At 57.1% G+C, this 21555-nt stretch overlaps 7 protein-coding genes across 7 annotated transcripts; 4 read left to right on the top strand and 3 right to left on the bottom strand.

Annotated features, from left to right (window-relative positions):
• The first annotated feature begins 26 nt into the window (after window positions 1–26).
• F5144DRAFT_145561 (mediator of RNA polymerase II transcription subunit 1-domain-containing protein) lies at window positions 27–2530 on the top strand. The gene is made up of 2 exons (XM_066782425.1): window positions 27–564; window positions 618–2530. Exons 1-2 carry the CDS (start codon window positions 217–219, stop codon window positions 2334–2336), a joined length of 2067 nt encoding a protein of 688 aa, XP_066647286.1. The 5' UTR covers window positions 27–216; the 3' UTR covers window positions 2337–2530.
• Window positions 2531–6384: 3854 nt separating this feature from the next.
• F5144DRAFT_590923 (uncharacterized protein) lies at window positions 6385–9569 on the top strand (the record flags this gene model as incomplete). Its single annotated transcript, XM_066790207.1, has 2 exons — window positions 6385–8763; window positions 8817–9569. The coding sequence occupies 2 exons, from the start codon at window positions 6385–6387 to the stop codon at window positions 9567–9569; spliced, it is 3132 nt and encodes a 1043-aa protein (XP_066647285.1).
• A 566-nt stretch (window positions 9570–10135) lies between these two features.
• Window positions 10136–10754, top strand: F5144DRAFT_145538 (uncharacterized protein). The gene is made up of 2 exons (XM_066782424.1): window positions 10136–10422; window positions 10730–10754. The coding sequence occupies exon 1, from the start codon at window positions 10220–10222 to the stop codon at window positions 10400–10402; it is 183 nt and encodes a 60-aa protein (XP_066647284.1). The 5' UTR covers window positions 10136–10219; the 3' UTR covers window positions 10403–10422; window positions 10730–10754.
• Window positions 10730–11177, bottom strand: F5144DRAFT_564699 (uncharacterized protein). Its single transcript, XM_066788437.1, has one exon. The coding sequence runs from the start codon at window positions 11111–11113 to the stop codon at window positions 10799–10801; it is 315 nt and encodes a 104-aa protein (XP_066647283.1). The 5' UTR covers window positions 11114–11177; the 3' UTR covers window positions 10730–10798.
• F5144DRAFT_528404 (MRC1-like domain-containing protein) lies at window positions 11168–15435 on the bottom strand (the record flags this gene model as incomplete). Its single annotated transcript, XM_066786880.1, has 2 exons — window positions 12310–15435; window positions 11168–12257 (listed from the first exon to the last, which is right to left on the bottom strand). The coding sequence occupies exons 1-2, from the start codon at window positions 15288–15290 to the stop codon at window positions 11168–11170; spliced, it is 4071 nt and encodes a 1356-aa protein (XP_066647282.1). The 5' UTR covers window positions 15291–15435.
• A 171-nt stretch (window positions 15436–15606) lies between these two features.
• On the bottom strand, window positions 15607–17960 carry F5144DRAFT_564694 (transcriptional regulator of RNA polII, SAGA, subunit-domain-containing protein). The gene is made up of 4 exons (XM_066788436.1): window positions 17384–17960; window positions 17020–17309; window positions 16855–16963; window positions 15607–16804 (listed from the first exon to the last, which is right to left on the bottom strand). The coding sequence occupies exons 1-4, from the start codon at window positions 17613–17615 to the stop codon at window positions 16062–16064; spliced, it is 1374 nt and encodes a 457-aa protein (XP_066647281.1). The 5' UTR covers window positions 17616–17960; the 3' UTR covers window positions 15607–16061.
• Window positions 17961–18101: 141 nt separating this feature from the next.
• Window positions 18102–21399, top strand: F5144DRAFT_507208 (Spc98 family-domain-containing protein). The gene is made up of 2 exons (XM_066786484.1): window positions 18102–18396; window positions 18453–21399. The coding sequence occupies exons 1-2, from the start codon at window positions 18251–18253 to the stop codon at window positions 21166–21168; spliced, it is 2862 nt and encodes a 953-aa protein (XP_066647280.1). The 5' UTR covers window positions 18102–18250; the 3' UTR covers window positions 21169–21399.
• The last annotated feature ends 156 nt before the right edge of the window (window positions 21400–21555 follow it).

Genomic DNA, 21555 nt, shown 5'->3' with positions numbered 1-21555 from the left:
ATTGACTGCATTCTTTGTCGAGCCAACACCTCACATCTACATAAACCTACAAAACACCTACACTCACTTTAACGCAGACTTACGCTGCCCCCCCGAAGCCATCGACAAGACCTGAGAAGACCAACATCGATTTGTTTTGATAACTAAACGAAATCGTGAATGCCCAGGCATTGTATCTTACATCATTTTTATTAATTCGCATAATCATCGGCAACCATGTCGACGCCAACTCCGGGGAAGTATCCGTTATCGCAGGGCAAGACCCCTTCACAGCCCCAGCCAGGTGCTGCCGCGACTCCTTCAGTTTCGACGCCGTTTTCGGCCGCCGCCGCCTTTTCTCCTCATGGCCCGAGGTCATCGCCCCAGCAATTTAAGAAATCGCCTACCGCAACCTTGGGTCGCTCCACGGGTCCCGTTAACTACGACAGCCCGTCAGCTGCTGCCGCCCTCGGCATCCTGGACATAAGTTCCCTGGGCATAGACCTGCAGAATCTCGGGAATTTGGGGAAAGCTAGTGAGGACGAGAGAGCAAGGCGGTTGGATAGTGTTATTGCCGTCCTCGGGGTATGTAATCACTGATGATAATCCTCTGGCTGGCGGGGCTAACCTTGTCGAAGCGAAGTAAAGGCCTCGTCAGCGAGGCTGGTTTGGAAAGACTGGCAAAGAAACTCGAGCTGGAGTTTATCTGGGAGGATTCAATGGGCAGTGACGACAGCAAGACACTCATAGTAGCCGGCTCGGCTCTAGAGTTACTCATCGGATTCCGAAGCGACATCGTACAATCAGTGAACCTTGCCTTCCCAGATTCGGCCGAGATTGTCAACAAGCATGCCGAGGCCGCTGGCAAGATTCTCTTCAAGGATCTGCGACTTCTCGAAGGCCAAAGCCCCCTTACCAAATCCTTGGAAAAGTTTGCTGCCAATTTTGAGCGTCTTGCTATCCTGGATAAGCTGAGCATTAGTCCCGGCCTTAATATGTACGAGGCTGTGGCCGGTATTTACGAAAGCCTCTGCCGTCTTCACGCCTGGGAGCTCCAGCAAGTACGAGGAGACCCTGCAGCTGCGGCCAAGGGCGAGGACCACCTCGAGAGCCTCGTCCTTTGCACGAGAAGCGGGAATCCAACCATGAATAGAAGGGGGCGAGTGGGCATGGCCCTTGATTACTGGAAAGACAGGAGACTGCAGTCACCACCGACGGACCCGGAAATGATTGAGTGGGTTGAGGAAAACGAACAAGTATGGAGTATCCTCATCGACTGCGCGCCTCTGAGGGAAATCGGTGTCAACCCCGTCCGCATCTCGGACAAGTGGATTGGCCCGGATGTCGAAAAGGTCCCTCTTCCAGATGAGCTACATACGGGCGGCCCGATCATCGACTGGCTGGAGCCGGAAAGCACGTTTGTTCCCACGCCAGACCCAACAAAGGCGGATCCCATGCAGCCCGACGCCTCGCTTTTAGGGCCGCGCCTCCCCGATGCCGTCTTCCATGCCACTTTCGACCCGCCTGTCCACATCCCAACAACTCTGTGGGGACAAATCCAGCAGTTGGGTTGCATGATGGACGAGACGCCCCTTAAGCAGTTGGCCACATTCGACAGCTTGGTCCTCCCTTACCCGCCAGGGAAGGAACCCGAAGCAGCAGCGGGGTCGAGGACAGTGACCTGCAACAGACAGACGGCGTACGCAGCACCAGGCGAGGAGAAACTGTCACTAAAGAGCCACGCCAACACGCTTTATGTGAGCAAGCCGATTCCGAGCCGGACCCTGACCACCATGACCTTCTCGCACCCCCAACAACTCATCACCATCCTCCCCTACCTACGGCAGTATGCCTTCCTCGCCACGCTACTCGAGCGCAGCCTCACCCAAGACCCCGACCCGACCCGCCTCCTCGACCCAGCCGACGTAAAACCGGCCGCTCCACCCACCATCACCGGAACAACCACCACCAGCCAAGACGACTACGACACCCTCGCCAACCCCCTGCTAACCCCTAAGACAGACGACGGCGGCGGGCCCGAAGACAACGGCAAGGACGAAGCAGAGGGCGAGGGCGAGGGCGAGAGCGAGCCCCCCCTCACCATCGACCTCACTCTGACCATGCTACCAGTCCCCCAGCTGCGCGTGGTCTTCCCCTTCCGGGACCGGACGGCGCACGTCACGCTGGAGATACAGGAGAATGGGCACGTGCATGTGGATTCGCAGGACGTGCTGGATGACAGCAATATGGTGGCGCCCAACGGGCGGCAGCGGAGCGGGGAGGATGTTGGGGCGTTGTTGGAGAGGATGGAGGATGTTGGGAAGTGGGCCGAGTTTATCCGGTCGAGGTGGGCTTGATGGGGGGGTTGGGTGAGCGGGTTTGAAGTGGTGGCGCTACCATGAGGGGATGGATGGGATGGGTGTTGGTGGCGTTGGATAGGCTGGGCGGTGTAATGCTCTCTCTGTTCCTGGTTTATGACGTACTTTCTGGAGCGTGGGTGGTAGCTATCGGCCATCATGCGGGGAGATTCCATACGGACAAATGGATGAGGGCGGATGGATAGACAACGCGTGGTTGTTGACACTGGCGTCGACTTGTTTACGGATTTGTTTACGAATTACTCGATCTGGACACACGGAAACGGCGAGAAAAAGGAAACTATGATCTTCCAATATTAGTGTGAATCAGGACCGTCATGCGTCTAAATGCACTTTTCGGCGTCTTGAACTCCTGCAATCTGCTATTTTATTTACCTGTTTCTATTTTGCCCGTGCCGCACCGCATCATATGCATACCCCCCGATTTCATGTATGTAGGGGGGGACCATCTCCCGTCACGATGCATCCTACTAATGCAATGCAAGATGAGAGAAGGGGGTATACTAGTATAGATTCGGATTAAACCACGCATCCGAACGCCCTGCGTGCATGAACGATGGATCTCGGTCCGCCCGTCGTCACTGGCTTGACTGGCTGCTGTCTCTTCCCGCCGGGACGGGACAGGACGGGACAGGACAGGATCAGTGACGCGGGTTGGACGGAAACTTGGAAAGGGCCAAGGAATGCGGGATGTCACACGGATTGGGGATGCGCGGCGAAAAAGTTGGGACGATCGACGGCGGGCGGGCAAGCATGGCATGGCAAGTCAACGCCAAAAACACGGACCACAGGCCGAACCAACCAACCAACCAACCCGTTTCGACTTGCAACAATCGGGATTCCTGGGGTCAGCACTTTGTTTTGAGTTTTGGCGATTGCAGGGGGAGGCGCGCTTGTGCTTGTTCGCGGCGCTGAATGGGGTCCCGTCGGAGCAACAAAAGAGTATGAACTGTGCACTCCGTACCTACGTCGCCAAGAGTGGGAGTTGGTGGGGGAGGAGTGGGACGCGGTAAGTCGCGGTTGGTCGCGCAGTCCGAAAGAGGAAATCACAACAACAAAGTGGTCAAAATTGGGGATGGGAGGAAGCAAAAGAAAAAAAAGAAAAAAAAAAGAGTGACATGCCGCCAGCCACACTCTCTCCGCGTCGTGTCGTCGATCTTCTTGCTTGTCTCCATTCTCTCCCGTCCCTCGTTCCTCCCCATGGGCCGTTGGTGATCAGGGTTCAGGGTCGGTGTGCGACGTCCAGTCGGAAGTTTGGGATCGCCCCCCTGGGCCCGTTGGGACTGGTTGGGAGGGAGGTGGGAGCAGTGGGAAGGAGGGGTCCAAACTTGGAAGCGAACGTTGAGGAAAGAGGGGAAAGGCTGGTGTGGACCGAGGGAACGCGTCTCTTGCCAGGGTGAAAGAAGGCGGCTGGGCTGGTGGGATGGGTGGATGGGGACACCAGGGTGTACTGCAGTAGTTACTTTTTCTTTCTCTTTCTTTCTTAGGGCTTTTCTTCCTTGGGGGTCGTCTCTACAAATTCGTGTGTGGTAGTTTGTGTTCTTCGAGATTTACCCGATTTGGAAGAGGGCCAAGCGAGGCGAGGATGCAGTCGCGTTCGGTCCAGCATCTGTTGTTTACTTTCGACGCGTTGGGCCAAAAGTAAATAAAAAGGGCTTGAGAAATTGCTCTCTGTTTGGGGCCAAACATGTTGAGTTTTAGGCAGAGCTCACTGGCATTAATCATGATGACAGTTTCGTCATTCGGCGAAGGCGGCGGTGGCAATGCGACTGACTTCTGACCAAGAATGACGCCAATGGTGAGTTGGGCCTCAGATGTGGCCACAAGCGGTCATATTTGAGGCTTGAAGGAGGCACAATGCAGAACTGTCCCTTTTTTTTAGGCCTGTGATAGCCGCACACACACACGTTTCAAACTCGGACCTGCATTCTTGCATGCGCTTGACATGCGGCAACTGGTGAGACCGGGACCTGTCATCCCACAGCAACTGGCTGATTTCGAGAGGCGAATGTGGCCTTGCCGCTAGTGACGTCGAACGAGGAGAATGCGTGAGCGGTGTGAATCTAGCAGATCTTGCATTTCAACCCCACACACACTTTTTCTGTGGAAGGCCCCCCTGTGACCCTGTTCCTGACATTCGATTGGTTCTGGACACCACTCAAGGTCTGATTCAAAGCACATGGAAGCTTTCGACTGCCATTAAAATGGAAAATTTCACCGCTCAGAGTCTCGAACGTCTGCCATGGGGGACACTCCGGTTCGTCGGAGGCGGTGAGGTTGAGGGTTTGTAACAGAATCATCCCACTTCTTTTGGTAGAAAATGGTTCGAATGGGCTGGATCGGCTTTCCATGATTTGGTGGCAAACAAGCCAGGCAACCAGGCAACCTAGGTACATAGCAAAAGATGGAGCCTTGAGGCAATATGATATCACCCATTTTACGCATTATGCCATTTGCCGCCTGTTTTGGTCAGCGGTCAGCTGCAGATTGCACTTGTGACGACAGTGATGGGCGGCTTTCTTTGTCCCCGGCCTTGGGAACAATCATGACAATGTGAGGCTGCGGGAGGAGGGGGGTTTAGCTGCAGGTGGCAAAGCCTCTCTCACACCACCCCTTGGACCCTGTGCTTGGCAAGACCTAGCGGGTGGTTGTGGGTCGTGGTACGACGCTAACGTCAGGCACGACAAGGGCCTCCCATGCACAACGCGTCCATTGAACGCGAAAACGCGTGAAATCCGCCAAGTAAACAACAGTCGCCGTCCCATCTTCTTGTGTGCTTCGCCGCACCATCTGCCCTCCTTCGGGTTTCCTTTTCGTCTGCACACTGGCTGCGATCGCCAACAAGTTGAACATTGGAATTCGGTCTCATCCCGCCATCCTTCCGCAACGCCGTTCGATATTGCTGCTCCTCTCTCTCCCTTGGAACAAGACCTGTTAGTCATTGCGTTAACCCCGCTGATCGCATCGCAAACCGATATCCCAGCTTGGCTGGTCATTTTCCCCGCCTCACCAAATCGCAACGTGCGGGAAACCTCGAACAACCCCGATATCCACCTACACCATCGTACCTTCTCATCCGATATGAGTGTGGCCAGCACCAGTAACAGCATTTAAGGAAGGCAGGACTTTGGACGGAGTGTTATTGGAGGAGGACTGTTTCCAATCAGCCAACTGGGCAAGAAGAGGCAGTGGCGACCGACCCGACAATGCCTGATGGCCACCTGATCTGATTGACGTATCTCGCTCTTTTCGACATTGTTTTATCGCATCAGCATTGTGGTGGCAAGAACCTGCTTGTCAATAAAACGGATTCCAGCAACACCAATTTCGCCCTTTTTTTCCATTCTCGAGCGTCGACTGGTTTCGCCTCTTCGGAAACAGACAAAACAACAAACCTGCTATTCTCAACAATCGACCGCTTGTCCGATCACTGTTCTTTACACCATTAGCCTGCTACGCGCGTGCTTTGGTACATCGTTCCGCACTTGCTCCGGTGACACCCTCCGACAATTATACCGTCAGAAGTTGCTAGCCTTGCGCTTTGCCTGCACCTTCTAGAAGCATTAACCGGTCGCGACCAAGGTTATTGTTCGAGGTTTGATCGGAAGTTGCGCGTGAGCCACATCCTTGCGAGTGCAGCAAAGAAGAGTGCGACTAAGCGAACATGTCATTCTCAAGTGGAAGCGGGGGCACACTTACACTCCCCTCGCCAACCCATGTTCACCACGTCGATGTCAGCTCAACTGTGAGATCACTCCGGAGATCACTTTCACGGTCGCCCTCTAAATTCAGGCTGTCGAGCATTGCGTCACCTGCAGCTAATTCAGCTGCATTGCGTCAATCACCAACCCCAAGTTCACGTGCCATTTTTGAGCAAGTCCCGCCCACAACCACACCAGCAACACCAGCTTTCTCAGCGGGACCGCTTTCGCCAACTTCCTATTCGGCACCACCACAACTACAGACAACTGCGACTCCATTCAGACCAAATATAAAGCTCTCAGTGCGCTCTATGCGGTCAAAGCCGATGACTCGACCCCTATCTAGGTCGCGCATGTCACCAAAGAGCCCGCTGAAGCGGGTTTTTGGTCCGTCGCCCGATTCGGGCAACCCTATTCCACCCTCCTCTTCCGCCGAATCGCGCGGCCAAGAGAACACGACATATCCGAATTGCCCGGTCGCGTTGAGCCCGGCCACGCGTGGGAATCTCGACCGGTCCTCGCGCCACTCGTTGCATCTCGACGTCTCGGGTTCGACGAAGAACGGCCTCTCAAAATTCATGGAGGTCAACAACGAGCCATTTCCCTCCATTTCCGTCAGCCCGCTCAAGCGGAGCGACGCGGACATGAGTCTTGGACAGACGAGCTTTGGGAGCCCAGTCGCAAAGCGACGGAGTCTCCATGGGATCTCGACTTCGGGAGCTGAACCCTCGGTTTTTGACCAGACCCCTGCGCCGCCGCCGCAGAATTTCGACATCCATGAGGACGGCGATCATGAATACGAACTAACCGGCACCTATCAGTCGCCGTTCCGCGATTTGGTGGCGTCGCCTGCAATGCCAAAGCGCACGTCTTCTCTTCGTAGAAGCACTCTTCAGCAGCGCCAAGGCAACACACAACCTTCCTGGGGTCGACGTGCAGGCGAGAAGCAGTTGGCACAACTCGCGACTGATCCTGGTACGCCGGCCGCTCGCAGCAGGCCTAGGCTCTCACTGGATCAATACGTCCCGCCTGAAGAGCGATCAAATCCTTTTTCCCAAGCGACCATGTCGCCGCACCCGGCTCAACGAACAGCGAACCACCCTCACCCGCTGTCCCGGCTCGTGCCACAATCCTCATCCGGCTTGAGTCACGCCGATGAGGAGTTCCCAACCCAGCGGCCGCTGTTGCCGCAAGTTTTATCGAAGTCGCTACCCCCGGGATCCCTTCCGCCGGTGAATGATTCCGAAGAGGCCTCAACCCCCCATTACAAAGGGGCTAGGCCGTTGCAGTCGGCCTTTATGTCGACTGGCCTCGTTTCCAAGATGAACCGCAATCCTGACGGTGGTCCACTTGAGCATCCCAGAGCAAAGGCCACTGCGATGCCGGACACGCCTTGCAAAAAGCAGCCCTATTACTCGGCCACATTCCCACCGCAAGGTGGCAGTGGCGGACGTCGATCTCGAATTTCTTTCGGCAGCCCTTCGACGCCTTTCAGTGCGGTCGCTGCACCCATCCGCGGGAACTTGTTTGGAACTCCGGATAAGTCAAACAGCCTCCTTTTCCAGCAAGTTCGTTCCGGCCATACGAGGAAGGGGAGCATGCTTAGCGTGGACGACGATGAACTCCCTGAAGCACATGACGATCTCCCTCCTACACCGACGAAGAACTTGTTCTTCAAGTCGCACACCGCACCGAACGAGGGCGGTCAGTCGCCCGGAGACAGACGTTCCTTCGCCGCCCGCGCTCCGCAGTTTTGCCTTGGTAGGGACCCGAGAGATACGAACGCGAACTCTAAGCCGGATCCTGTCACCCTGAGCATGGATGACCTACCGAACGACAACTCTCCTTCTGTGGAACGTCCACCCCGGCCTTCTACTCCTTTCTCCGGCGGCGGCTCACCTTGCCTCGGTTTTTCGTTCGCTTCGGTGGCCGGAAGCCGCTCGCATCCCGTCTCGTTCACCACGCCCGCGCCCGCGAGAACTTCGCCGGCTCTTTTGGCGACGTTCAACTCCGCGGCCGGGCAGTATGCCAAGGTTGATGGTCCCTCGACAGCGAGCGTTTTGAACATGGAAAATATGTCGCCCCATACTCCCCGCGACGCCCCAGGGCACTCCATGACACCCCCCGACCCGACTAGTCTGTCGATTTCGCATTTGCAGGACGGCAACGCCGGGATTTCCCGGACCCCGGCTACTCCGAGCAACTCGCAGGCACGGCAACTTTTCTCAAGCTTTGCCAGTCGCCGATTGAGTATCACTCCTCGGAATAGCCTTGGTCCCGGCGATGTTGACGAGTCCTTGCTCTCCCGCTTTGACAAGTCGGAAGTTGTCGGCAAGGGCGAATTCTCGCAGGTATATCGGGTTGTCAAGTCGTCCGCTCCCGGCTCTTTCATGATGCCGTTGTCGACCACGCCTCGGACACCCTCGAGCCCTAGCTCCGATAGGGTCTACGCGGTAAAGAAGCTCCTACCGTTTCAAGGTGTGCACGATCGCAACACAAAGCTTCGCGAGGTTGCCGTTTTGCAGTCTTTGTGCCACTGCAGTAAAGTTGTGCAGTTTATTGACAGCTGGGAACACAACAAACACCTCTACATCCAGACCGAGTTTTGCAGCGAGGGCAGCCTGGATGGCTTCCTCAAGTCTGTTGGACAGGCCGGCCGATTGGATGATTTCAGAATCTGGAAGATTCTTTTGGAGACGGCTCAGGTGAGTTGAGGTGTTGCAAATTCTAAAAGTTCGTATTGCTGACAAAAGATTAGGGTTTATCTGCCATTCATTCCGCTGGTTTTATCCACCTTGATATCAAGCCGGCCAACATCTTTATTAATTTCGACGGTTATCTGAAGATCGGCGACTTTGGCCTGGCGACGAGCTGGCCCGCCCCCAAGGGCATTGACGGAGAAGGCGATCGCGAGTATATCGCCGCCGAGATTCTCCGTGGAGAGTTTGACAAACCTGCCGACATCTTCGCCCTCGGCCTCATCATCTTGGAGATTGCCTGCAACGTTTTTCTCCCCGATAACGGCCCGACCTGGCAGGCGCTTCGGGCAGGCGACTTGAGCGCTGTCCCTCCGCTCACATGCGGTGAAGCCGGCGCCATTACCCGCGATGCGAATGGCCTGCCTCTTGCCCATGATTCCGGCATTTCTCAAGTGTCCGACGGACCTGAGGTTGGGCTTGGCATCAGTCCTCGCCGCGGCTCCTTGCCCTATGGGGCCATGACACACAACGCGAGCAATCTGTTTGGCGCCCAGAAACGGACGGAGTCTCAACGCCCGCCCAGCTTTATGCTGGACCCGAACGACCCGCATTCCCTTGACAACCTCGTCAAATGGATGCTCAAACCCAACGCGGCGGATCGTCCTACTGCTGAGCAAGTGTTGGAGTCGGAACCTGTATCCTGGATCTCCAACCACCGGACTGCTGGCGCGACCGTGTTCGAGGGCAACTGGGGTCCCCGCATCGGCCCCTCTGTGGAAGAGTTTGTGGATACCGAGATGATGGATGTTTGAACGCTAATACGACACCCTCACAACCCTGGAGCACACCATCTGCTCTTGTGTCTAAGGTGCTGGATATGCCGCCACTTTTGGGGGCGTGGCAGGAGAATATGTCGGAGTATGGAGTTGAATGGGCCAGCTATCATAGCTCGGTACCCATGGCTGTGGGACATCGGGGCCGTTTGGGATCGATTGATGTGCGGGCGGTATGGAGTTTACGTGGGCGACTGGCGCGATCCTGCAGTTCCAACATTCTTTCGGCATTATCAACGATGCCATGTGCGTTTATGAGTCAACACGCGGGATGGCGCCAACGAGCGCCTTAATACTGCATCTATTTACCGACGGGGATTTCATTGCGGTCGACGTCGTTAACACTGGACCATGTTCCCCCTTGGGCTGGTCATGGAGTTTGGGAAATAGCATTCTTGACGGAGACGACCTGACGATCGGGCGCTCTTGGGGATGCATGGCCTTCCGCGGCGACGGATAGGAACGGCAAACTGGAGAGGTTAATTTTGAGGACGCAGCATTTACTGGCGGCCTCGGGTGTCGGTTTGTTTCGGAGTTACAACGGTTTTCGAACTATGGGTGCTGGGGTTTTCCTGGCGCCGATTTCGTCTCGTTGCTCTTTACGGAGACGTGTATTATGAGCAGCATACATGCATGCGTGTATAGACTACGGCAGGGTTGGCATTGCATTGCTGGCTGGCTATGGACTGGCTTTTGGCGGGACGCATTGGCGGGATGCTTCGGCGCTCGCATCTTACTCTCTTTTTTTTTCTTTTGTTCTCGGTGGCAGGCGGAGGATCATCACGACCATACGACGGCATGACACGATTTAGAGGCAAGACCTACCCTGTATGTACGTACTACTACCTACTTAATCATTTCCTTTGTCGATCAAGATAGGGGATGGTTGTTGCCGTGGGCTGCTGTTCGATAGTTGGCGCTTAGCGTCTGATATGAGTATTCAATCATTTGAATCAGTCTCCTCTACTGTTTTTGAGTCTTACCATGTCACATGTGTGTTTACTTTGTGGAATTTGCTGGGTTGTGGGCCCGGTGTGGTGTTTGACTTCATGGTCTCGTGAAGACCATGGGTGCCCGCCCATCACAGAGATAACCGGTTGTTACTTAGCTACTCTTCTTTGCTGGCTAACTCATGCCAGAAAACGACCGATAGGTTGGACAGGTCACTCGAAGGTCGTCGATATCAAGAAGTGAGCTGATACCGAATTCTATTGCACGACTCCAACTCCTAGACCGAATCCCCTACCCGTTACGAAGTACCTAATCCGTTTCCGAAAACACAACCCAACCATGCCCATCCATGCCATGCCATACAACACTCTCTGTACAAGTCTTCCCACTCCTGCCTGCCCTATCCAGCCAGACCAACCCAAACAAACCAAACACCGACCAACGCAGACAAATAAAGTGCCCTTACCCAACAACCAACTACCCGACAACCACCCCCAAACCAAACGCCCCAACCCAAACCCGACCCCACACAGCCAAAGCAAGCAGATAGCTAACACCACCCCAAACCCCATCCCACTCCTCTCACCACCACTCAAACCTCACAGTCCCACCCAAACCTCAAACTATTACTCAAACCTCCCCCCCCCAAACAACCCCCCCACCACCTTCCCGCGCCCCTCCGCCCCCCTAAACTTGCGCGCCTCCCTGCGCCGCTCCGCCTCAGCCACCGCCGCGCGCCGCTCCGTCTCCCGCGCGAGATAGCTCACGCCGGACCGCTTGCCGGCGGGCTTCTTGATCTTCATGCTCTGGGCGGCGGCGGCGGCGGCGGAGCGCGCGGCGTTGGTGTTGGTGTTGGTGTTTGTGTTGGTGGTGGTGTGGGCGGTGATGCTGGAGGAGGTGGAGGTGGAGGTGGAGGAGGAGGAGGTGGTGGAGAGGAGGGAGTTGGTGGTTGCGCGGCGGAGGAGGGCGGGGACTTTGAATGTGCCTCCGGTTGCTGCTCCGGTGGTGGAGGTTGTGGTGGTGGCGGAGGCGAAGGCGAGTTTGTTGGCGGAGGAGGCGGTGGAGGAGTTGCGCTTGAGGTTGATGCGGTCGATGATGGCGGGCGCGGGCTTGCTGCGGCGGGGGTTGCGGTTTTCTTTGTTGCTGGAGGCGCTGGAGTTGCTGTGCGAGGACTGGGGACGGGCCTCGTCGTCTGAGGAGCCGACCTCGGTGGCGGGGATGAGAGAGGATGCGGGGTTGAAGGGCTCGTCGAGGAGGTTGGAGAGCGACTCGCGGATCTCGCCGATGTTGGAGGGCTTCTTGCCGATCTTGGTGCGGCGGGGGTTGGGCATAGGGGCAGCCTGGGGCTGGCTGTTGGGGATGACAGCGGCCGGGCCGGCACTTGAAGCTTGCGTCTCCTGGCTCTCCGCCCCCGGTGGCGGCGGCGGCGGCGCAAAGATAAAGTCCATTTCGTCATCGCTGCCGCGGTCCTCAATGGTCCGCATGAACGCCTGGTTGCGCGGGTTCTCGGCAACCTTGCTGATGCGCTCGTCGGCGTAGAGGGTGCGCTGCATCTTGGCGAATTGGCGGCGCTTCATGCGACGGCGGGCCTCGCCACCATCGTCAGAGTCGGACAGGTCGTCCCAGTTGCCGTTACGCTTGCGCCGGAGCTGGCCGGTAGTGACGTCGTGGAAGAGCTTCTCGACCTGCTTCTCATCATCGGCGCGGTCGCGTTCACTGTGCAGGTTAGCTTGTGTATTCGAGGGATAATAAAGTGACTTCGACTTACGCATAGAAAGCCGCCAGCTTCCGCTCGTCGCCCTCGTTCTCCTTGGTCTCGTCATCAATCATCTCCTTGACAGATTGATCGTCATCGTCACTGTCTTCACCATCGGCGCCACCGAGGCCGGCGTACTCGTCCTCAGACTCTTCGGCTTGCTCCTCGACCATCTCGCGGGCCTTGCTCTTCTTCTTGTCGAAGGACTCCTTGAGCTTCTTCTCCTTGCGTGCAGCCTCCTTCATGGCGGCGAAGGCGTTGTTGGAGGTAGTGCCGAAGCCGAATTCGTCGGCCACGGAACCCTCGACGACCTCATCCTCGCCGGCAACAGAACGACGACTGGGCGACTCCGGCACGACTGCATTCTTGCGCCTGAGCTTTCCGGTCTTGCGTACCAGAGGCGACTCCATCTGCTCCTCCGCCTGAGTCTGGCCGGCGGGAACTGTCTCCACGGTGGAAACCGGGGGCTCAACAAAGCGCTGGCGGAGCGGCGAGAAGTCTTGGAAGCCCGAGTCCTGGGTTGGCTCAATGAGCTCCGACATCTGCGTCGGGTTTGCGGACTCCTCTAAGAAGGTATCGAAGCCGTGCATCTGGGACTGCGAGAAGCGGATCTGCACGCCCTGGGTTTCGGCCTGCGTCTCTCGGTTCGGCTGGCTGTCGAGAAACAGGTCCTCTGAGGCCTCTTGCGCGGTCTGAGAGAAGTTGGAGTCTGGGAAGGCGGTCACGTCGAAGGTGGGCCGCGGCTGGGTGGGCGATGTCTGGGTTGGCCCCATCTGGCTGTCGTCCATGGTGCCGGCGAAGATCTGAGTGAGCCCCAGACCGGCCGGCCCGGTAACAGGGAGGCCCGGGATGAAGGTCTTGGTAGCAGATCGCAGGACCGATGTTGGCACACTAGGCGACTCGGCGTTGCGGACTGACGGCGAGTTGAAGAAGTGAGCCTTGGGCCGGGGGGTTGCCTTGACAAGAGGCTCAGCATCATCCTCATCGTCAGTAACGATGGTGACCTGCTTTCTCCCCCTACGTCGGACTTGCATGGAACTAGGCAGCTCCTCGTCGTCCGAGTCCTGGTTGTCGGCCTGCTCTTCGACCTCTTCAGTCTCCGACGCCTCCACGACTTCAGCAGCATCGTCAACCAAGCCCTCACCCTCGCCCTCTTCCTCCATTTCTTCGTCTTCCTCCTCCTCGGAGCCAGACAATTCAACCTCCTTCTCCTCCACCACTTCCTCCTCCTCATAGTCATCATCATCACTCTCGTCATCCCAGCCGAGGGGGTCATCCTCACCCGCAGCCCGCCTCTTCTTCCTCTCCGCCTTAGCATCATCGCGCTCCTTATCCATGAGCTCCTCAGCCTCGCGGCGCGCCTTCGCAACCATGTCCTCGACATCCTGCATCTCCCTCTCCCGCTCCTCAGCCGTCTGCACATGGACCCCCTTGGCCCGCAGGGCCTCCAAGTGGCGGTCCCGCTCGAGCTTCGCCTGGTGGCGGGCGCGCTGGAGGAGGTTGGCGTGGAGCTCGCCGGCGGTGATCATGGGCTCCTGCTGCTGCTTCTTGAGCTTGTTGCCTGCGCGGGCCGGGGGCGCCGGCTTCTTCTCCGGGTCGTCGAGGTGGGCGAGCCGGCGGAGGACTTGCAGGGAGTGGGCTTGTTGGGCTTGGTTGGTGGGGATGCGGTCGAAGATGGCGTCGAGTTTGGACTTGCGGCTGGGCAGGATTTGGAGGTCGTCATCGTCGTCCAAGTCCAGGGAGACGGAGACATTATTGGCTTGGAGAGGAGGGAGCTTGACGCGGATGTTGCGTTTCCGTGGAAGCTCAACGCTGGGTTGCTCTTCCAGATCGGCAGCTGTTGCTTTGCCTTTGCCCTTGTCGAGCTTGCGCGCCGCAGCTTCTTGGACAAGTCCTTCCAGGGCGGGGAAGTCATCCTCGTCGCCCTTATTCTCTGTTGTCGTAGGAGGCACATCCTCAGAAGCACCGTCTTTCCCAGGTACCGGCGGCGAACTAGGCGGCGTCTCAACATCCTTCATCTCAGCATCGCTCTGTTGAATAGACACTGGTGTGGGGGCACGGCTTGAGCTCGCGGCCGGCGCGGTCTCAGCTGATGCGGCTGCACCATCAGGCTTGAAGTTGAACCGCTCAAACAAGGCCGACTTGGAGAGCTTCTTCTTCACCTTGGCTTCGTGAGCAAGCTGCAGACTCCGAGTCAACCGCTGGGTTTCGCGATTCATGTCCTCGAGTGCCTTTTTGCTGGCTTTACGTGGAGGGCGTGATGCGCCCGCCTCTTGAGTGAGCTTGCGACCGCCATCGTCGTCGGTGATGCTGTCGTCTTCGTCGTCAGCCATAATGTCATCATCATCATGACCGGCTGCTGCCCTCCGTTGAGCCTTCTTACGCGCCTCTTCAGCCTCCCTGGCAAGGCGCTCCTGTCGCTTCCTGGCGACGAGGGCCTTAAATGCGGGCTTCTTCGACAAGCCGGTTGGGCTGGGAGGACCGTCGTCGCTCTGATCTGCAGAAGGGGACCGAGGCTTGGATGGTGAGACGAACAGCCCGGGTGAATCGGGGGCGTCCTTTTGTGGGGAGATAAAGAGACCGGGTGACGACGCGGCCTGGTGTGGCCTCGGTTCTGGGGTAGAGCTTCGTTCAACCCGGGGTTTTAGCTTCCTGGGACGCGCAGTGATAATGCCGTCCTCCTCATCCTCCTCCTCAATCTCGTCTTGGTTGGTTTCGTTTTCGGGGATTTTCTCCCTCGGCGGGCTGCCTCGCGTCGTGCTCGCGTTATCCGCAGCTTCTGATTCTGATTCTGATTCTTGTGGCTCGTTACCGCGGGCTTGCATCCTAGCGGCCATTTTCCCACGTGGACGGAGGATGGCATCCTCTTCTTCGGAACTGCTATCGGAGAGAGCGCCAAAGCGGTTTTGCTGGATGAGACGCGTCGTGGCAGTGGTGGGCGACACGCTGCGCGAGCGGCGCAGAGAGGGAGACGGAGACCTAGAAGAGGCCATTGTGCCCGCAATTGGGAGTATTTGGGGTCTAAAATATTATGTTGAAAGCTGGTTCAAGAGCATATGCTAAAGATTGCCCTTCGAAACCGGTGCTGGTGTAAAAGAATGGGTGGATGGGAGTGCAGGTGGCAGGGTTGATATGGTGGGGAAGACGCGCTGTGAGACGCGTTGGGAGTGTTAATGGGTCGATCCAATTAGTTACGCGACACCCCTGTTGGAACCCCCTGTAACTACCTAACCTCCATTGTCAACTCAGCGCCCGTTTCAGCACCAGCCACCTCAACCCAGCCCTCCTAGAACATGGTCCATACTTAGCGACTTCATTCAACTGCCCTGCAAGGGAAACTTGACGCATATGAATAACCATATCATCTACGCTTAAAATACCTGGTTACCCGAGGTAGGTACATATACGGCCGAGGACCAAAACTATCAACCCCCCAGTCTCCACGAGGGCTTTTCCGGGTATCGTTCATAAAAATACAGTACAAAAAGCCCTCTTTCATCCACAGCAGCTCCTTGGTATGCCCCCGATTCGACGCCAGAATGTGCCCGCCCCTTTTGAGTCCACCCAAGAAGTTATACAGGGCACGTCGCAACCAAGAAAAGATGACAGTGCCGATGCAATGCGTAAGCAGCCGGTCGCCGCCCACCGCGGCCCCTTTCGTAAACGCCGTCCTTGAGACTCCGTGAAACTCCTGGTGTAATCAGAAAAAAAAAATGAAAAAAAATAATCGCTGGTATATAGCGCTCGCCGGGTTCTGCACAGCGTCAATTAACAGCCAAGCAAGAATCCAGAACCCCGTCGAGCAGGCCCCCCTCTGCCGGGTTAGTGCCCTCCCACCACATGTCGTTGTCGATGTCCATATGGTCACCATGAAAAACCCCGTTAGTGAGTGATTCAGGTTCCTTTCCGATCCCGTTGGTCTCAGCGCCGCCCATCTCAACGTCGCCGTCTAGGTCTGTGATCCTGTCGCGACCGTCCACGTATGTATAGTCGTCCCAGTTCTCCAGCTCTCCCTCCCGGTAACCGTAGATGACCGATGTGCTGATGATGGGGAAGTTTGCGAGGCCACAGTCGCCCATCTCCAGTGCGAGTCGGAGATCGGCGATGCCCAGCGGTCCGCGCTCGCCCGCGGCTTTGGCTTCGACAGGTAACAGCCCCGTTTTGTCGCGGATAACCTCGCCCCGTTGAAATGCTTCCTCCTCCTTGGCCAACTGGCGTCGGTATTTGTGTGTCTGAATCCAGGTGTTGTTGGGCCCGAACCCGGCGTTGCCCGAGTCGCCTGGTGGGTTGCTTCGTGTGCGGCTAAATATCGACGACATGACCTCCTTGATGAACGTCTCAGTTGCGATCGACATGAACTGCGCTGCGTCTGGCGCATGTCCGGATGCGAGGCCTGCCTCGTAACAGAAAGGCAGCATCCGCGCCTCGATATTGCTGACGTCGGGGAACTCGCCCGACTCGACGGCCAATGGTTGCGCATAGCGTTTCCTGATCTCGAGGTCAAAGTCTCGAGGACGTCAGCTAGGTTTGACGATCGCCAGGGTGTGGTGTGCATACTCATCCGGCTTAGCCCGCCGCCCGCACTGGCAGGCACCTCGGCCGTCTTGGCGGGCCGCATCCGGGCCTGGTCCGTAAACACATTCGCGAGCGACTCGTACGGATCAAACTGAGGCACGCCGTCAGCATGGATTCTGCAATACCCCACTGCATGCCCTGGCTCACGTCGTTGTGTGCAAGATCCTTGATGCGCCTCCTGTCACGCGCCGGGAGCTGCATGACCTCCCCCTTTAACCTCCGCTCGGCAGCATCCCCAGAAACGGGTTTGCTCCCGGTCGCCGGCGACGGCTTATCGTTTGTGCTGACCCAAGGCGCAAGGCCCTGGTCGGGCATCTCCCGTGTGACATTGCCATATATGGCGGCGATAAGCTGATTGTGGAGGTGTTCTTTGGAGCCATCGGGGGAGGCGAGTATGGGTTCGATGCGCTCGCTAAACTCGGCCTGGTTAAGACGACCTACGCGAAACTTGTCAGCATATACATTCGCATTCCCAATTGGCACAGATGTGCGCTAGACGGCCAAGTAATACCGATCAGAAAATTGGTTATAGATTCTTTGTAGGTGGGCCATTGCTCTGTGCCGATGTTGGCCTTGAGCGCCGTGTAGATCGGTTCGATGTCAATGCGGGCGGGTATAAGTTGGCTGGTTTTGGGCGCCTTGTGTATTGACGGCACCGAAACATTGATAGACTGCTTTGAGAGAACCGGCGTCGAGAGGCTGATGGATGGCCGACTCAGGGCGGCGGGGTTGATGTCGACCATGGTGGTGGGAGCTCGCGGTGTATGGCCGGCCACGGATAAGCGAGAGCGGGCGCGGGATGCGGTCGGCGAGAGCGCGGAAAGAAGGGCGTCAGAACCGTCGCGCACGAGATGCTGCACAATCGTGGGGCGAAGCCGCGTTCATTTGCGCATCAAAATGTAGGCCTCATTCATGCGATCAAAATTTCCGATTCAAATCGATGGATCGGGCAGGGTAGCGTGGATGAATGGATGATATTATGGTCAGTTCGCCGGACTGAGGTGGTCGGTCTTGGGCAGGCGGGTTCGGTGGTGGTCGAATTTTGATGGAGCTTCCAGCGACAAGGGCAGCGGGCGTTGCAGCGGGAATCCGGGTGACAGCAGCGTGGGGTACTTAGGTTAGCACCAAAGGTTGTGTGTGTAGGGGGTACCGGTCCCCCACAGGGTCAAATTCAGTGTGAGCGACCGCTAAGGCGTTCTTGGCGTTCGTGCCGTGCGTTCGTTAGGACCTCCAGGCCTGATGCTCATTGTCCCCTCGTCGCGTCGCGTCCCCCGCTCCTAAGCTATCGACAGCGACGAACGGCGATGCAATAAAATAAAACTGCCGCTCAGCGAGCCATCCTGAATAACCCTGCATTATAGCTCGGCATCATGCAGCCATGGCCAACAATAATCGCAACCACATCTCGAATGCCATCGACAGCCTGATCACGCATTTGGTGCCCATCAACCCAAACGACGACGAGCAGACGGCGCAAGAAAAACATGATGAATCCTTCGAGCTCGTCCGGAATATCATTGAACAGTGAGGACCCTCTGTTGATCGTATACAAAATATACCGCCGCTGACACACCCCCTAGGCATGAGGCCCTTCCCGCTGTCTCTTCCGACGTCAACCATGCCTCGGACTTGATCAAGCGCAAGCTGATCCAGAGCAACCCCAGCCAGGCCCTGAGGTTTTCCAACCTCTACACCAGGCTTCTGTCACTACCAGTCCTAACCCAGAAATGGGCGATATTGTATTTGCTCTTGCAGCTTTCCGACTCTCCAGATCCCAACGAACCCCTGCCCTTGAGTCCGCCAAAGCCTCTAGCGCAACGACCACCCCCGCGAGCCGTTGAAAAGGAGAGGCGCTCAAGGGCACCAACTGTCGTCGCCACCCCAGAAGAAGGATCTGTGAGCGATGCATTCGCGCCCGGGGGTTTGAAGAAACTACAGACAGAGAGACCCAAGCGCACCCAGCCTGAGCCCGAGGAGACGCCGCCGACACCACCACCCCCCGTCGAGAGCACCCCAAAAAAGGCTCCAAGGGATGTCTCGATAAAATCCACCCTGCTGGCCGACAACTCGAACGACTTTGAGCCGACAGAGATGGTCCTATTAAGAGATTTACCTTATACACTCCAAGGGCTGTCGTCCACTAGCCTCCCTTTCGCCAAGGAAACTGCATTACAGCTACCCCCTACTCTCCCTCCGCCGATAATATCTCTCCTCCATACTCTAGCCGAGCCGTCGTTACTGTACAGGGGACTAGCAAACTTTGTCAAGTCTCAAGCGAAGGGTCTGCTTGGGCAGAGCTTGCGAGCTGCCATTAACAATGAGCTCCGATCGTACTTGACTCTTGTTGCGACCCTCGAAGCGCAAATACGAAGGGCCCTTTCGGTCATCGATGAGTCTGCTCCCCGCGGTGGTATTGGCAAGGTCGGCGTGACCCTAAAACGCTGTGTCGTGTGGACTCGGGAGGCCACCATGGGCTTGCGATTAATGTCACTGATCGCGGAGGAAAGCAAAACCAAGCACGGCGGGCAAATCATTAGCATGATACACGGGTTCTCCACCTCTCACGGCGATCCCGTAGTGGCAGCCTTTGCAGAGCGCCTTCTGGCCGACGTAACACGGCCATTCTACGACATCCTCCGGCGTTGGATTTACGACGGAGAGCTATCAGACCCACACCTAGAGTTCTTTGTCAGGGAGCAGAGCCCCAACGATGAGGACCGCATGGAGTCCAAGGCTAAGGGCCATGCTAGTGTCTGGAACTCAAAGTACGAAGTGGTTGATCGCATGGTCCCCAGTATCACCACAGCAGACTTCGCCCAGAAGGTTTTTCTGATCGGAAAGTCGCTCAACTTCATCCGACACAGCTGCGGTGATAGTCAATGGGTCGATGCTTATAGCAAGACGTCTTCTAAGCCGCTCAGCTACGGCGACACGGCGACGCTTGAAACTTGGATTGATGAGGCATACAAGACAACAATGCGGCGGTTGATGGATCTCATGAGCAGCCGCTTCCGCATCTTCGACCATTTGCAAGGGCTCAAGAACTACATTCTTCTCGGCCAGGGCGACTTTATTGCTCTCCTCATGGAATCCCTTGCGGCGAACCTCGACCGGCCGGCGTTTGCACAGTACCGCCACACCCTAACAGCTCAGTTGGAACACGCCATCCGCGGCTCCAACGCCCAGTACGACAGCGAGGAAGTCCTCAGGCGGCTCGATGCCCGCATGCTCCAGCTCAGCCACGGCGACATCGGCTGGGACTGTTTCACGCTCGAGTACAAGATTGACGCCCCTGTAGACGTGGTTGTGACCGAATGGGGCAACCGCCAATACCTCAAGGTGTTTAACTTCCTCTGGCGTATCAAGCGCGTCGAGTTCGCCCTGTCGTCGACTTGGCGCAAGTGTATGACCGGCTCGCGCGGTGTTCTCCAGACCTCAGACGAAGAGGTCCTCCTGACCTGGAAGAGCACCCGCGGCGTGCTCGCCGAGATGGTCCATTTTGTCGGCCAGCTGCAATACTACATCCTCTTCGAGGTGATTGAATCAAGCTGGACCGAGCTGCAAACCAACATCCGCAAGGAAGACTGCACGCTCGACGACCTCATCACCGCGCACACCAAATACCTCACCTCCATCACCCACAAAGGCCTCCTCGGCGCCCGCCGCCGGCAATACCACGACTCCCTCAAAGAAGCCGCCGCCCAACAGGACCCCAACTCCACCACCGCGAGCGCCGCCGCCTCCGAAGACCGCAACTCCTACATGATCCAACTCAGCGAGCTCCTGCGCACCATGCTCGCATACCGCGACTGCGTCGACGGCCTGTACAGCTGGTCCCTTTCGGACTTCACCCGCCGGCAGGAAGCCGACGCCGCCAGCATGCTGCACATGCGCCCCAACAAAAAGCCCAAGCTGTCCGGCCCCGCCGCGGACCTACCCCGGGACGACCCCTTCACCACCGGCGACGAAGACGACTCATTTGCCGGCGGTGGCGGTGGCGGCGACGACAGCCTCCGGTCGGAGCTGCCCGCGCTGCAGGACCGTCTGCGCCAGCTCGGCGCCAGCTTCAAGGCCCGCCTGCAGATCCTGCTGGGCGATTTGGCCTACCAGCCGGATGTGGATATGCGCTTCTTGGGTGTGTCCATGAATTTCAATGATGTGTATCAGCCGGTGAAGCGGAAGAGGGCGGGGCCGGGGAGCGCGGGTGGGGGTGCTGCTGCGGCGGCGGCGGCGGCGGCGGGTCAGGGGCAGGGGCAGGGGCAGGTTGCGGGGGGTGCGAATACGTCGAGGGTGTAGGTACGGGTTTGGAGTGAGGGCGGAGATGTATGTGAAGGCGGAAATTTGCCAGTCAACGAAGAGATGCCTGTTCGTGGATGATAAGGATGGAAATTGTTTGTGTTAACTGGTGGGTGGCGTTCTCGGATGGCAGGCGATAAAGCAGCCCAGTTGATTTTATATAAATTATCAGGGGCTTTTGGCGGCATAGCATATCTATCACACACAGGTTGGAGGGAAGCAAAAGCATGAAATCCCAATGTCATTTCTATATAAACGGCTTCCGCTGTGCGTTCTATCGACTACCATCCTTTTCCGTTATACTTTTAGACCCCGACGCAACCCATTTTACAATCCCCATTGGTATTCCCACCCGCTCGCCTGATTTTTATTTCCTCACCTCCCACC

The sequence above is a fragment of the Chaetomium tenue genome (assembly GCF_020726465.1).
Source record: "Chaetomium tenue strain MPI-SDFR-AT-0079 chromosome Unknown F5144scaffold_2, whole genome shotgun sequence".
Classification (NCBI taxonomy): Eukaryota; Fungi; Ascomycota; class Sordariomycetes; order Sordariales; family Chaetomiaceae; genus Chaetomium; species Chaetomium tenue.
This window is presented reverse-complemented; position numbering and strand designations above follow the sequence as displayed.